This window comes from Danio rerio, chromosome 8 (genome assembly GCF_049306965.1).
Source record: "Danio rerio strain Tuebingen ecotype United States chromosome 8, GRCz12tu, whole genome shotgun sequence".
NCBI lineage: Eukaryota > Metazoa > Chordata > Actinopteri > Cypriniformes > Danionidae > Danio > Danio rerio.
The window spans coordinates 20,790,201-20,806,921 of NC_133183.1; the positions used below are offsets into that span (position 1 = coordinate 20,790,201).

The 16,721-nt window shown below is 37.5% G+C and overlaps 1 protein-coding gene across 11 annotated transcripts in view; it reads right to left on the reverse strand.

Moving 5' to 3' along the window:
• Window positions 1-10,078: 10,078 nt before the first annotated feature.
• sema6bb (sema domain, transmembrane domain (TM), and cytoplasmic domain, (semaphorin) 6Bb) overlaps window positions 10,079-16,721 on the reverse strand; it is a 286,338-nt gene continuing 279,695 nt past the window's right edge. For all 11 annotated transcript variants that reach the window (XM_073910233.1, XM_073910241.1, XM_073910243.1 and 8 more), the window contains one exon: window positions 10,079-15,384. In XM_073910233.1, the coding sequence (XP_073766334.1) occupies window positions 14,462-15,384 (923 nt within the window). In that variant the 3' untranslated portion in view covers window positions 10,079-14,461. The remainder of the gene's footprint in view (window positions 15,385-16,721) is intronic.

A 16,721-nucleotide genomic window follows, 5' to 3' on the forward strand; every position in this document is an offset into this window, starting at 1 on the left:
GTAGACCTTCTTAACTGCTGTTTAAGGAGTCTGGTGAATTTTCACTTTCGGGTTATTTGTCATTTTAACAGTATTTGAGCGGATCAGAATTGGCACACACGCAGGTGTTCAGTTTCTCATTGAATGCATACGTGCTACAGTACACATCTTCACCCGGGTGTCATGATGCCCAATTGTGATCCTTATCAAGTTAATATCAGCAATGAGGGACTCAGGTTTCTGGGTCAGCGGAGATTGAGGAAGGTGGCAGAACAGACAAAGAAACATCTCAACTTCCTTCGGGCTGTTCATGAGAAGACACACCTAGCTTTACATGTAACACAATGCAGTAAACAAGATCGCAGATGCAAACAACATGTTAATAGCGAAACTCTTTTCCCGATCATTTTTTTCCGAAACAAAAGCTTTTGTGCCTATACTTTATGAGATCATATTAATCTGCTAGAGGGCACTGGGTTTGTTTGCGTTTCGAATTTGCGGATTGAATTTTCTGAAATGATTAATATGTTGTGCAATGTTTTCTTAATGCTGTTTAATGACTATAATTTAGCTACTAGAGGATTTTTTCCTTGATAATTAATTCACAATTTTATTCATTTGTCAGATATTCATTTGCAATGCATTTTGCAAGCAAGCTATGTTTAAAAAAAAAAAACGTATACGTTTTCGTGGAAACTGATCCCTTGACCCCGATGTTGGCTGCACAATGCAGTGCATGATGATCTAAAAGACTCTGACAATGCAGGTCAATCAACAACTACAGATGATTTACTGTGGTCACATATAATCACACTTCAGGTGGAATGTGATGCCCTCTTACTTTTTATGTAACTACTACTTGAACAGCAAATCCTGAGATTGCCTGGCCCAGATCGGGCAGAACTTCATCTCTCAAATGAAAAAGGAGGAGAGCGTGACCCCAATTGTCACCTTGACAGCATCCGAGAGTGAGCATTTGGCTCTTATTTCTGCTGTGTCATAGAGAGACTCAATAATTCATTGGCAGTGACATTTCATAATAGCTTAGATAAATACCTTATTATACCTATATTACACATATATATATAAATACCTTATAATTATATATATGCACAGTATTATATTAAGTGTATAGCAGTAGGTTAATTTGCTCAAATCTTTTAAGCTGCTGACATGACTGCGGGAGATTAAATTGATTAGTGTTAAGTTGAGTGAAACTGAGACAATCACAACTCACCAGAGGTTGACTGATTAAATGAAGTCAATCTCCCTTTGTCTAATTAGTGTTTAACAGAGCCTAGTAAATAATAGATTTCAGATGGAGAGCAAGATTTAAGTTAAAGTGTAAAATAAAATTAAATAAAATTAATAAATAAAAAAAATACAGCTATGCTCACTGAATACAAACAGATCACTCAGATCTTTAGGATCAAATAAACTAGAAATTCCTATAGGGTTCAGTCAAAGCATGGTGAATCTGCCTTTAGCTACTAGACTGAAAACTGTTCGGCTGTGCCTTTACTGATTGAGCACTGTGCTATGTCCCACAGATCGCATTATTATGTTGTTCTTTTTATTTTTCATTCTTTTAAAACCTGTTTTTAACACATTTTAATCTGTTTTAATATTTGTTTTTCTTATACTCTTTTATTCCTGTTTATGGAATAATTATTTTATAAAATTATAATTATGTTTTTTAAAGCACTTTCAATTACCACTGTGTATGAATGTGCCTTGCCAAAATAAAATAAAATAAAATAAAATAAAATAAAATAAAATAAAATAAAAAATAAAATAAATAAACAGTTCAACAGTTTTCTCTCTTCAGTGTCAGTATAGGGTGCATGTTCATGACGGCACTGTGTATTGATTTAGTCCCATCCATGACATCCTCTGTTTGAAACAACGGACAAACAATACTTTGTTTTATGATATAATTTTTTTTGATTGAACCACTGAAGGCATATGGCCGATTTTAACGATTTGCTATTTTGGGGTTTTTACCTGGATTTTGCTTACCCAAATTCAAAAGCTTCCCATGTCCACATGCAGAGGTGTAAATGCAAAAATTAGGTCCCATATTATAGAAAACCCTTTGAATTTTCATAAAACACTGTTGAAAGTGATTAAAATAATTGTATATGTTGTCTGTGTTATAATAAATAACTTTTTTGTAAACTCAAATTTGAAAGTGTACCTTTTAGGTTCTGTGTGGTTTGGATGCTGTAATACTTTAGTTGGTTTCTGCACATATCAGTAATCACTGGAAAAAAATGTCTCTATCGTAATCTATGCAAAAGTTATTCTATTCCAAATGATGAAAGGATGGAACCACTTATCAGGGTATTGGGCAAGTACGGTCCTATAAATTTAAAGAATGCGGAAGTAAGTCATGTCACAGACCTAGTACCGGGTACGCAGAGTACAGGTTAGAATGTGTTTACGTATTTTCTGAACCTTTTCTGAACGTATTTTTGTTGAGAACCTTTCCTTCTGTCAGATTTCACCTAAGGTCTCAGGGGGATGGAATAAAAAATAAAAAATATAAATAAATAAATAAATAAATAAATAAATAAATAAATAAATAAATAAATAAATAAAATTAAACAGATGATGAGCCATTGAATTCTTAGAAAATAGAGAACAATTTCTTTATTCAATTATTGCGCTTGTATGCTGACCACATATAATAACTGCATTAGTCTGCTTTAAAAAAAATCTTGTTTGTGATTAGCCACAGAGGAATTTTTCCTCCACCCGAGTGTGTTTTAATGACAAAAACTGAAAACTGACTTAAAACACGACATCAGAACAATGCTTTAGGTGTGGTAATCATAGTGCAAGTAGAATAATTGTCTCTGGTTTGTTAATTTATTAAAAAATAATGCACATCCAAGGTGTAACAGACACTCCTTGGGTATGCATTATTGCCAGATTATTCAATGGCTTTTTCATTTTTTCTTATGTAATATTTAATGGCAAAAACATAAATCAACTAGACAAAATGCTTTTCAGTGACCTCCAATTAAAGTGACACACTATCTGCTGATCAAGTCCCCAGCTCCTGACACCCTGAGAGCTTATTTAAACAAGCGTGTGTGCGTTTGTGTGTGTGTGCTTCAGCATTTCAAGTACACACATCTCTTGCACATGATTTATGTCAAGAGGTTACACATAAATATACCATAATAATTCCCTCACATTTGTGTTATAGACTGCCCTTTGTCCTCAGTATCCATGACAACACAGTGTCTTCCAACTAGTCATTATTTGACGAAGTACAGCTACTAAATATTACACATCATACACAGTCTCTATATTTCACATTATTAAATGAGTTTTGGTACCAAAAAGCGCCCATTAGTTATGGAAACGATGGCAGTGTTTTATTACAACAGGTCATGTCTTTACTGTATTATGACAGTCCAGGAATCACTTTCAAAGCATGGCATTAGATTTATTTATTTTTTGCATTTGAACACATCATGTTATGTTATAATGCTACATAATATCACTAAACCTTACCCCTAAATAGGCCTCTCACAATAATTAATATATCGACTTACCACACAACACATGGACATGACCTCAATCGTTTTTGGTGATGCAGTATATATATACGTCCAGTGTTGCATAAGTTACTTTAAAAAAGTAATAGATTACAAATTACTGATTCCTACTGGAAAATTGTAATTGATTGCATTAATTACTTCAAAGTACAGTAATTAGTAATCTGATTACTTTTTTTTTACATGAAGTTACTTTTAAAACATTTACATTTTCCTATAAAAATACTAAATAAACTGCAGCTCTTTCAGCAATTTAATATTCACTGAAATACATAACAATGGGTTGATCATAGCAGCTTGACATATTTAAAAGACTTAAAGAGTTTGCCCAAAACTTAAAATTCTCACATCATTAACTTGTTTCAAACCTGTTTGTCTTTTTTTTAACATGAAAGAAGACATGAAGAAAACTGGATACCTGTAACCACTGACATCCATAGTATGAATAAGCACTGCAGTGTTTGGGTCTTCTAGAGTTGAAGTCAGAATTATTAGCCCCCTTTTGATTTTTTTTCTTCTTTTTTTATATTTCACAAATGATGTTTGACAGAGCAAGGAAATTTTCACAGTATGTCTGATAATATTTTTTCTTTTAGAAAGAGTCTTATTTGTTTTATTTCGGATAGAATAAAAGCAGTTTTGAATTTTTTTAAAACAATTTTTGGGACAAAATGATTAGCCCCTTTAAGCTAATTTGCTAATCCGTTATTAGAAATAGGTTTTTAAAACTATTATGCTTAGAAATGTGCTGAAACAATCTTCCCTCCATTAAACAGAAATTGGGGAAAAAATAAACAGGGGCGCTAATAATTCAGGGGGGCTAATAATTCTGACTTCAACTGTATGTTTGTCTGAGGTAATTAGTTTACCAAAATGTGTATATTCCATACAAAGCATGAATCTGATTGGTCAGTTCTTGTCACATGACTTGCAGTTTTCAACTGGTTGCGCCTGGGAAATGAGCTTCATATGCCCTTACAATATGCGCGGCCGCAAAAGACGATAAGCAGTTAAGCTTCTCTTCAAATTCAGAAGATTCCTTCACTCCCGATCCTGCACAAAAATCCAACTTAGCCTGTTTAGTCTGAGTGGGACCCCCGTGTTTTTGGGCGCCGGTGTTCTCCTTGGTGACGAGTACTGTCATAGAATGCTTTCTGTTTAAGAGTTTGTACAAGGTGCTGGTCGAGTTAAAAGCAGCCAAATGTTCTTTAGAGACTGGACATAGAGACTGGACAGACTGCAATATTATTGTTTTTACGCTCAATAAATTCAAAGTAATGTCTGTATATGTCCATGCATAACTTGCATGGGTAAAGTAATCCTTAGTATCTAAGAGATGGATTTTCCATATACATGTAATGACCCAAATCAAATCATGTATAGACCTGAGGGAGTCCCACTTCTAGAGCTCTGTGTGTTTGTGCGTGACACTTAGTCGCTTCATTTGATTACAGATTATTTCACTCGGACGGCTCTGAATGAGATTAATACCTCTTGGGGTCTCCGTTTCATGATAATATGAACATGGTGTTCCTCTCTACTGTCTAATTCAATAATCTATATATGAAGTAACGAGCTCTGCTGTTGACAAATCAACATGTGCCTGAGCTCACCGTTAGCAGACTGTTGTTATAGCAACAGTCTGTCAAAATCCAAAATGTGTCTATGTTACACTTTTAGCCATTAACCATCAAATTCATTCATTTTAAGGGGACACATAGTCCCTTTGTTCATCAGGGGTCACCACAGTGGAATGAACCGCCAACTTATCCAGCATATGTTTTACACAGCGGATGGCTTTCACACACACACACACACACTACGGACAATTTAGCTTAAGCAATTCACCTATAACCGATGTCTTTAGACTGTGGGGGAAACTGGAGGATCTGGAGAAAAGACACGCCAACATGGGTAGAACATGCAAACTCCACACAGAAATGCCAACTGACCCAGCCAGGGCTCAAACCAGTGACCTTCTTGCTGTGAGGTGACTGTTCTAACCGCTGAGCCGCCGTGTCGCCCTAACCATCAAACTATAAGAATAAATGTACCCATTTTTGTCTATTTAGTCTAACATTATAGTGTTCAAGATGCTACCTCCAACGCATCATTTTTAAACTAGATCCCAATATAATAGACAGACTACAGAACAGTTTGATAAAACATGCTATATCTTTGTCTTCCACCGCATGTACTCAAATGCCCTACACCATGAATAATGAAACTGTTTTAACCAATTCAGCACACAAAATGTGGTCACAGGAGAAAACACAGCTCTAAACTAGGTTACCTGTCAACATCTTATCCCACTTCACAACATAACACTTATTCACTAATCAAGGCAGGATGGTCCAGTTTGAATCATCTTCAGCTACAATTTAAGTGATGTTTTGATTAATGTATTTACGTTTAACATTATAGCAGGGATTTCCTCTATGACTTTATGAAATATATATAATTTAAAGGTATTTGCATAATAAATGATAACTATTGGGCATACAAATGGCCTTTTTATATTACTGCAGTGGGGTTCAAACTCCTTATTCATTTTCTTTTCGGCTTAGTCCCTATATTAATCAGGATCCATCATACATTTTACGCAGTGATGCCCTATTAGCTGCAACCCATCACTGGAAAACACCCATAGACTCATTTAAACACATGCACTACGGACAATTTAGCTTGCCCAATTCAACTATAGTGCATGTCTTTGGACTTGTGGAGGAAACCGGAGCACTCGGAGGAAACCCACACAAACACGGGGAGAACATGCAAACTCCACACAAAACGCCAAATGACCCAGCCGAGGCTTGAAACAGCAACCCTTTTGCTGTACTAACCACTGTGCCACCGTGAGGCCCTCAAATCTCTTATTCCACAATTCAAATATTACATATATTGTAATAATAATAATAATAATAATAATAATGTTCTGGCACAGTCAGATCATTTTGTTTTAAAATACTTTAAAGTGTTAATAAGCCATGCAGATTCATTTTTATTAATCTATTAACCTATATGTTTTAAACTAATAATTTTATGAACAAATATTTTTACACTAAGTCAGTAGCGTTGATTTCCCTTTAATGAATGAACTAGGACCACATGTTCAGCTAAAAAAAATTAGAAAATTCTATCAATGAATATGTAGTTCAGTAAATTAACAGCACAATAGGCCTAATATTTTTGGTTGTTTTCTAGTGTGCTTTTAAGTTAAGATGAACACACTTGATCCTCATCGTAAGTACATAAATGTACGTTAGGTTATGGTTAATGAACTTGAATTCATAAGGTTTCTTTCTTCAAACATAATAGCCTACATTTTCTTTCTGGTTTTCGATGGTCTTTAAATCCTGCTCATGCTATTTATAATAGCAGTGAGATGGACAACACTGCCACCGCGTGGAAGTGAGTTGTTACTGCAGACCTTTATTTTTCTTTTATTCTAAGAAAACAATTATAAATAATGCAAATGGCGTTTAAAATAATGTAAATTATCTCATGAGATCATACGTATATTATTCTTTCTATATTAAACTGTAACAGATAATACTCAAAATCAAATAGGTTACACAAATTTGACCCACGTTTGGTAATTTACAAGGCTATTTTAGTAATTTAATGGATGACCATGAACTGTTGCGAGTAAATTTATGTTTGGTACGTGAGCAGCGACGAGTAGCCTTAATATGTTGCCTCAAAACAACCGCGACAAAAGGATTTATTACAAACCTTGCTTTTAACTCGAGGCTCCAGGTGAGCTTGTTAAAATTCTGCTCCATGTCAAATCCCGACTAGCGTACATGAATTTGTCTGCAATAAATGGGCAAAAATAAATATTCAGGGACCTTTAGGGCTGCAAAATAAAAATGGAAAAGTGTGTCTAAGATTTATTACAAGATGTGTTGGCATTTGTTTAAGCACAGCCTTGTTCTCTAGACCACAAATTAACCTGCGGTGTACTAACATAGGAGAGCTCGTGATTCAAAAGAACCACATGAAGAGTACTGATCTCAGAACTGTTTCTGTTTCATTCTCAAATAAATATAACTCTGAACAAAGAGAAAATAGAAACCAGCACTCTGCATGCTTTATTTACAGTTTATAGTTGGTGTTTAAAGCAGTAGAATAGCCCAAAGGCAGAAGCACAGACTAACTGGAGCATGTAAGATAGCCTACGTGTGTGATTAATAAAATAACATTGCTACCCAATTCAGCTTTAGTTTTGAGCTGCAAACCCAACATGACCCTTCCAATAAGTTATCGGTCTTAGAACTACCAATCTAAACCATAAATGTGTTTTTAGTGATATCGCAAGCAACATGCAGTCTGTAGACATATTTACTATAATTTGTGCATCTGGAAATGCATTTTGAGCTGAAATGACAGTAAAACGGCAAGAAAGCGTAGCTAAGTTTGAAATGTGTTTTAGATTAATACTTGAATCATTATCTCCATAGGCTATGCAGGCCAATTTCTCAACACAACTGTAGTAAACTTACCTGAAAGGACACACCTGGTACAGTGTTGCACAATTAGTCAGCTCGTCGGCCATTTTATGTCTGAACTGCCACGATGAAAGAGCCAACTAGGTAAAACGCTGCCATGCTAAAGTTGATCAATTTCTGGAAAACAGACTGGCACAGGATTGATGTGAAAACCTCGATTCAATGTTAGTTCTATCAAGATGTTTTTTACGACCTTTTCATTTTGTAAGTAAAATTAAGTCTATGATAAACACACTTGACACAATATGTTTAGCCCATACACAGTAAACTGGGGAATATTTAGGGACATGCTATCAGAAACGTAGAATGTCCATGAAATAAACGCCTACAGTGAATAAAAAGTATTTGATCCCAAAAATGTCTCAAATGGACTGATGGTTGATTTCTGGGAGTTGTTCTGTAAAAGAATGTCATCCATTTGGTTCTCAGATTTGTTTTCTTTATTAAAAACACTTTATAAATTGACAAACCCTGTCCTTGTCCTCAGCCCATTTGAACCTACAGTTTTAATAGCTTTGTTTTGGTAAAAAATGTTATTTAGATGAAGAAAAAACTTCAGAAATAGCAAGTTTAAATTGTTATCATTTACATTGATTGATCAAGAACACGAAATTCTAAAAAAAAATCTACAAATAGATAATATTTTACAATTGTCCCAATGTTTATCTGAATCCTGCCACATTTGCATTTAATTTAAAATGAAATGTGTGCAATAAATACATCTTTTAGGCTATAAATCAGTGGAAGTGGCGTTTGATGGAGTGAAAAGCTGACTGATTAAGGATGCATTCTATTATTGTATTGATTTGATGAAGCTTAAAGTTAATGTGTATGTGTCTAGTACAGGGGTGTCAAACTCAATTCCTGGAGGGCCGAAGCCCTGCACAGTTTAGTTCCAACCCTGCTCCAACACACTTACCTGTAGGTTTCAAACAAGCCTGAAGGACTCAATTAGTTTGATCAGGTGTGTTTAATTAGGGTTGAAACTAAACTGTGCAGAGCTGCGGCCCTTTTGGAACTGAGTTTGACACCTGTGGTCTAGTAGAATGGCCTTTTATGTTTAAAATATGTCAAAGTATTGATATTGACTAATTTTTAAGCAAAGAAAAAAGGGCATGCTTTTAAAAACTCTTAGCACACCTACAAATACCGAAAGCATAATCAAAATTGTTTATCTAAATAGTTTGTTTAAAAAATTCTTTACAAAATAATTTTATTTACTAAATTTTTCTTTTTCAAATCTATTTCTCTCAAAGAACCTTATCGGTGCCCTTTCTAAGCTTTCTGGAGCTCTATCAACAGGTTAATAGTTTCTTTTTTTAAATGTCTATACATTATATCTTTCGAATTGTAACTGGTCTCAATGCAATATGACCATAGATAATTCTCTCAAAAAATGAAAACTTGTTACCCATCCTCCGCTTGTTTGGGACCTGTTTGAGTTTCTTTCTTCTTCTGTTGAACATCAGGGAAGATATATTGAAGAACGTTGGAAAAAAGCTGCCACTGACCTCCAAGGTATTTTTTTGTTCCTTCTGTAGCAGTTTTGTTCCTTTAGTGCAGATAAACCTCACTCTAACCTCTGAAGGTGCTTTAGCGACAGATGCTGGAGGCCAAGGTCTTCAGCCTCCTTGGTAGAGCAACCAACTCCCATGCTGTAAGTCACTGGTTCAATTCCAGTTCAAAGCTGGTTGGTTGGCGTAGAATCAGCAGGGTTACGTTGGTGCTGTGACCCGGTTGGGAGTGACATGTAGGGGGTTGAGTATAGCAGAGGCCATCAAGTGAAGTGCTGTGCAGGTAAACCTCACTCCTCTGACCTCTAAAGGGGGTCTAGCGACAGACATTAGAGGCCATAATTTTTAGCCTGTTTGGTAGAGCAACTGACTCCCATGCGAGAGGTCGCCAGATCGATCCTAGCTTATATATTTTATCCAAAATCCCTTGCAACTGACTTAAACGTGTAATCAATAAAATACATCAAATACAGCTTGCAATGAAAAAGTACAAAAGGAAAGCCAGTTAAGTTCTTGATGGTTTATTAGAACAGGAAATGATAACAGAGCACAGTCTCCATGCTCAATGACAGCCAGAACTGAGGACAGTGAATTTTCAAATGCAAAACTGTATGTTTGCTTGTGTTTAAGTCCAGTGGGGTCCAAAAGTCTGAAATTACTTTTAAGGATTCGCAGAAATTAACATAGAAACTTGTAGACATAAAATGAATGCAACATGTTTTCAGAATTGAGCATAATTTCCAACTATTTAAATAAGCAAATTTGTAACTTCTCTTCATGTGACACCGTGCAGAAAGCCAGATGTTCCCGCTTCCACTGAAGCATAAAAAGCTCTTTGGATCATTTCAAATCAAGCTGTAGAGCGTGATCATCAGGACTTTACACAAACTACAAGCAGATCAAGTGCTGCTGACAAACTGATTACAAAGACATTCTGAAATCCCAAACAAAAACATTGTATTAAATAAGAAAAAGACTTCTGGACTCCACTGTCCATGTGTTTTTGCATGTGTGTGTGTGTGTGTCCTTATTTGCATTTTTGCTGTTGATTTGGAAAGCATGCATGTGACTGTCTGATTGGTGGACAATATTAGGGCACACAGTAGCATGTGGTGTTGAAGTACACACTACCTCTGTGGACTCCAGACCGAGGCGGCTGTGTTCATGCAGATAGTTCACTTAAATTACATTTAAGCACTGAAATCATTATGTACACTGAAGGGGACACGACTTGTCATTTAATGACAATTGACCCAGTAACACGAACAGCCTCCGGTGCGAGACAAATCAGAAGTCCATCACAGTTAACAGAGAACTTGGCTCTTTTGCAGAAGTGTTTCTCTTCTCATTATTTCTTTCTTTTAGTTTTGAGAAAAGGCTTTGCACAGTTCATGAACCAGGATCAAACACTGAAATTCAGGTCACAGTCGCAGAATAATCATTGTCATTGTCGAAAAAAAAAAACCTCACACACCAGAGGAACTCAAATTAATAAACCAACCTAAAACATTACCACAAAAACAAACAAATAAACAAATATAAAAATGAAGAGATCAGTACTGGCTAATATATTCTCTACAACTTTACAAAAAAATTCAAACTCTGTTTGTGCTTGTCAGATGTCAGGTTTTGCAGACTGAAAGCATTTCCAAACAAACCATTTCTTTCTTTGTGTTTGCGCATTTTGTCGGGTGGCCCATTAGTTGTGGCAGTTTGTGGCTGGGGGGGGGGCGTACAAAAAAAAAAAATCAGAGCTTTAAGAGACAAAGCGGAGAAAAAAAACAGCCCAGACAATAAGAAAGCCTCGAGCGCACTGTCCTCACTGTTCACAGGCAGAATTTTAATTGGAAAATTGAGAGTAGGGAGCTTTTTAAAACATAGCTAGATATATTTCTGTCCAAACAAAAGCGTAGCATAGTTTTTACGGCCGACTCTATTTCTTGCTCGAGAGAATTACGACATAGGAAAACAGTGAAACAACCCTCATTTACTTTCTTTTCCCGGGAACACATTTTATAGAGCTCCACAGCAAATTAACTCCATTTCACTGCCTCAAAATCTTGTGCGAATTAACCCTGTTTAGCAATTGCGTACAGGGTTACACAATACATTTCACCTGCGTTTGCTGCTTGTTTATGGTTTATTCTATTTATATGGGATTTGGCTGCCCACATCTCGGTCGATTGCTTTGTAAAATCTGGCAGTGAGTAAGCAAGTGGGTGCCTGTGTTTCTGCACGTCTCTCACGATCATCTCTAGGACTTATCAGGCCAACATAGACTTAATCACGCATGTTTCGTCTAATGGTGCAACAGAGTGAAAAACCAGGGAGACGGGAAAGATGAGAGCATGCATGGATGGTCAGAACTTTCCAGCAAGCAGTGAAGCCTCAGTCTGTGTAAGATTGGTGGCAATTAAAAAACCCAAGCATCAATAATGTTGATTGTTTAAAATAATTACACACTGGGTTTTGAACTCAGTCATGCATTGGCACTTAAAACCTACAAATTATACAGCTGATTAATTGGTTTAATATTTAGCTTCAGCAGTTCACTTTCAACCATTCACAGTCAAAAGAATGCACTCATATCCTGTGCCCTTAAATTCTCTCTCCATCATCACTACACCAGGCTTTTCGTTCGGGAACACAGCCTGTTTTTAGGCCAATATATACTTAGTGCTGAAGCAGTGTTGATTATAGGACCGTCAACTATTTGAAGTTAAACCCTTTTATGGACCATTTTCACATTTTCGGGTTTGGAATAAAAACATTGGCAGGACAGATGTCTGGAGAATACATCTGAGAGCAAAGCTAATGTAATTTTTGTATTTGTTTCAAAAGAGTAAGGAAGAAATTTCCAAAATTCAATAGTCTTTCTTAAAGGAAAAGCCAAATTTATCATCACTCAAGATATTTGAAACCTTACTGCATTAGTGTTCACTTTTTAGGTAAGGAATTATGCCAAAGTACAATTTTATGTATTGTAGTTTAAGAATTTTAAGAATTATTTATTTAAAAAACAAACAAGCAAACAAACAAAACAATTAACAGTATTAAAAACAGCAATACTGGAAAGTATCACTTTTTTTTAAAAAAAATAACTTGCATTTGATCATTTTCTTTAGCATCATGGTTGGTCAGAAAATGATTTTAATACACTGATTTGGTGCTTAAGACATATTTCATCAATGCTTAAACTGTTGTGCTGCTTAATGCGTTATATTTTTGCTAGGATACTTGGAAATCTTGGACAAATACTTGGAAAAATAATATTTAAATTACATAAAATAACCTTAAATACAATTTAATTACTGTGGAAATGCATCATCTCAATGTGAAAATGGTCCACTGAACAGAGACGAATATCTCATTGTGCATTACTGCCCTCTAGTGGACTCATTCAGGTAATGCTAGGTGAATTACTAGTGCCCCACGGGAAGAAAGCGGAGATAACGTCGTTCACTGAGAGGTGAATGAATTGAATAGTACACCATTTCTTTCATGCTTCCCGTGGGGTTTACAACCCTGAAACAAACAAACAGCAATCCAAAGAGAGCCAGAGGGAACTGAACAATGCATGAAGCGGGCACTGTGCCATTGGGAGCCTAGTGGGTTAGATTTTTTTTTTGCTCTCCATCTAAATGTAACATTGTATTCGTCTGATTCTGTGTGGCTTGTGAAGGCTGGCAGTGAAGGGGGAACCAGAGGGGTCCGATCTGTCTGGCTCCTCATTGACATTCTCCTGGGCAGGGCCGATGGCTAGGCCGTGACTCTTAACGGCTATTTGTTGTGAGGATGGTCTTCTCTGGCTGGGCCGCACAAAGAGACCCAGTGTCAGAAAGACACTCTGAATGCAGCTCCCCAGCGGCCCGACTCAGCCCAGACAACCGAGCTCACATTCGATTCAATGGACTGCAGAGAAAACCAAGCCAGTCCGAGCTAAAGAAAAAGCAAGTGTTGTAAACGCTCTGTTCTTATTCTAACATGTGTAAGGGATAAAAAAAAGGCTAAACTTTTTAGTTTTGGAAATAAACCACAAAATAAATAGGTCCACCCAACAACATATGTCCCTGTACGTAACATATAATCATTTCCACAGTGCTTCCCTGCTCAATCCAGAAAGCATGGGCTGATTCCTCCATGATTTTTGGCGAACGCTCTACTCAGTCACCCATTTACATCTGATATTCCAGCACACAAGTCTGTAGACAAAGTCAGATGGCAGTTTTCTTGATTGCTTCCTGACACTTAACAGGTTAAGGGAGGGAGGGGCAGTCAGTCACTTGACATCAGATAAGATCACTCGAGAATCTCCAGTGCCGCTCGGCCACTTTGCGTTCACATCAGGTCTGGCCGACAAGCACATTTTAGCGCAACTTACATACACACACACATACAAACAGACAACCAGACACAAGGAAGTTAGAGCTTGTCTGAAAATGCCCCAGGACGCTTAAAAGAAGCATTCACAGGTGCAAACGGAAGGTGAAAATGAAACGGATCACTTCCAGGGCGTGAGATTACACAGACAGACAATCTGCGATTACGCTAAACAGTCAACGTAGCCTTTCGCAGGATTATGATGAAGTATTTCACCTCCCATCACCTAACCATCCGTTTATTCCCAAGCGATCCTTCCATTTGATTAGACAGGGCGCTAACGTGCTAAGTGGCGTCACCCCGCGGGCTGGGGAGGACGGCGGCTTTAACACCATCAACCGCTAATGCTCTCGTTCTCTCACTCTTGGTGGTCCTAGAGCTCAGCCACTGGGTGGGGGACTTTAAAGACACTGGATGGCAGTGAGAGAGAGGACAGGAAGGGCATGATTACAGAAGGAGTCTGAGTCTTGGGGGTGATGGGACCTGAAGGGTGTGAACGGGCCTGGACTCATTGGCCGTTTGGGTTGCGCTCACCTACACTTTTAACCAGCAGGTGGCTGTAGTCCTGTAGCTCATTGTGCCCCCGCTGAGTGTGGTGACCTGGCCGTATTAACGCTGCATTAGTGCGTGGCTGTATTGGATATGGATGATGGTTAGAAGGGGTTGCATTGTTGCTGTTGAAATTGAGCCCGTCTCTGGACCACCGCAGTTGTTCGCCATAGTCCGACTGAGTGGTAGGAGCTGAAACCACCCTCCTTCGGTCAGGTGAGTCCTGAGGGGTTGCTGGATAGTTGTATTCCCCAGTGGAGTTGCGGGTAGGTGGAGCGGACGGTCGACTGCCCTGCTCCCTTTGATTTGGAGGGTGGGCGAGGATAAGGTACCTTTGGCGCTCTGAATGAGGGGGAACATCGCCTGATCCTTCCTGCCGGCCACCCTGAAGGTATTTGGAGCTCAGGTAAATGATTGCAGAGTTTGCTGGGCAGGGTGTTCCTGTCTGGGCCAGGAAAGTATGGCTCTGGTCCCAGTCGCAGTCTGTGAGATGAACATTAGGACTGGGACGTTTCTGCTGCAGAGGTGTCTGTTCTGGAGTGGGAAGTCCTGTGTCGATTTCTCCAGATTTAGGCCAGCCGTTAGTGAACATGTTTTCAATCTGCGAGCGAGGTCGTTCACTGCCGCTGATGCGCGTCACACTGATCACGGAACCGCTGCGGCCGTGTCCCAACATGCTTTGCTCCTTGTCACTCTTCCGACGACTACCTAAGCCAGATCCATTGGCTCTGGAACGCTGGCGGTGTTTGAGGCTCATTATCCAACACACCATAAGACCCGACAGCGCCGCCCCAGTGGCAAACGCGGAAACTGCAGACACCACCAGCAGGTTTACAGACACCAAGCCATCTGGTTCCTCGATGAAACGACCCTGCTGAGGACCTAAACACATGGAAAGAATACCAGAAATTAGCAGAAAATACACTTTTGTGACTGACAGAGATTCTCAAAATGAAATTACCTTGAGTTTGTTTGTTTTTTCAAAGCTCTGTGAGGTCGAAGAATGCTTGAATGCAGGAAACCAGCACACTAATTACTCTCATTACCACCTAAAGTGGATGTTGATTTTACCTGCTGCAATATGTCTTTCCCTGACTGAAATGTCTATCATCAGGTATGTGTTTTGGAACATTAACTTTCAAAAACACCCTGAACTGAATTAATCTGACAAACATTACATCTTTTTATTTACATTTTTTTAATAAGTTTTTTATAAGTACATAACAGAACAAAATACATTCTACAATCTGTAATATGTTTTAATACAAATGATTAGGAATAAATACAGAAAAAACAAATAAATAAGTGAATCAATAATAATAATAAAAAAAACAAGCACCAGTCCATTTAAACATGCACCATATAAAGTTTTACTTGATCAAACTCAAAACATTGAAAAGAAGTGAAATTGTCTATGAATCATAAGCACCCTACTAAGAAAGAGGCCCCAGATATTTTCAAACTTTTTAAAAGCATCTGCCCTAGCAAAATAAATTCTTTCAAGCTTAAGAGCAGCAACCATTTCAGTCAGCCATTCATGAAAAGTAGGTGGTAAAGTGGATTTTCAATCCATCAAGATCACCCTTTTAGCCACTACACAAATTGCTCACGCACACTTTCACGCATACACACATGCAGTAAAGAGGGATGTGAGATTTGGATACAAATCACTATGAAATGACAAAAGACTTAGATTTTCAGAAGATCTAATCACAGATTAACAGATTAATCAGCGGTGAGGTGTTTTGTGGAACTCAAAACTGTTAAATTCAAAAGATTTTTGAAGTATATAAATACCACATAATGCTTTCTTAACTAAAAATGAATATAAGCATATCTAATAATATATTTTTCTTAAACATATAACTTGTAAATCAAGAGAAACTAAGAATTGGTAGTGGAAGTCTCTTTTTAACAACCCAAGTGGCAATATCTTGTTAATTAGAAGAAACTCTAAAGTTCTTGCAATCATTTCCGGTCACATTTGTATTGTGATGGTCCTTTTTATGAATTTAAGTTACATTGCATCTACATGCCAACTAATTCTCATCAGGTTATAAGTAGCCTTTAGGTTAGGGTTAGTGTACGTTGACATGTATTTGCAAAGTTTCTCTGGTGAATTACCGGTTTGTAAACATTTAGGATGCACGCGCATCAGAAAAAAAACCTTGAGCGCTAGCATTTACAGCAAGGGAATGACATCCGATGTGGTACAGAGT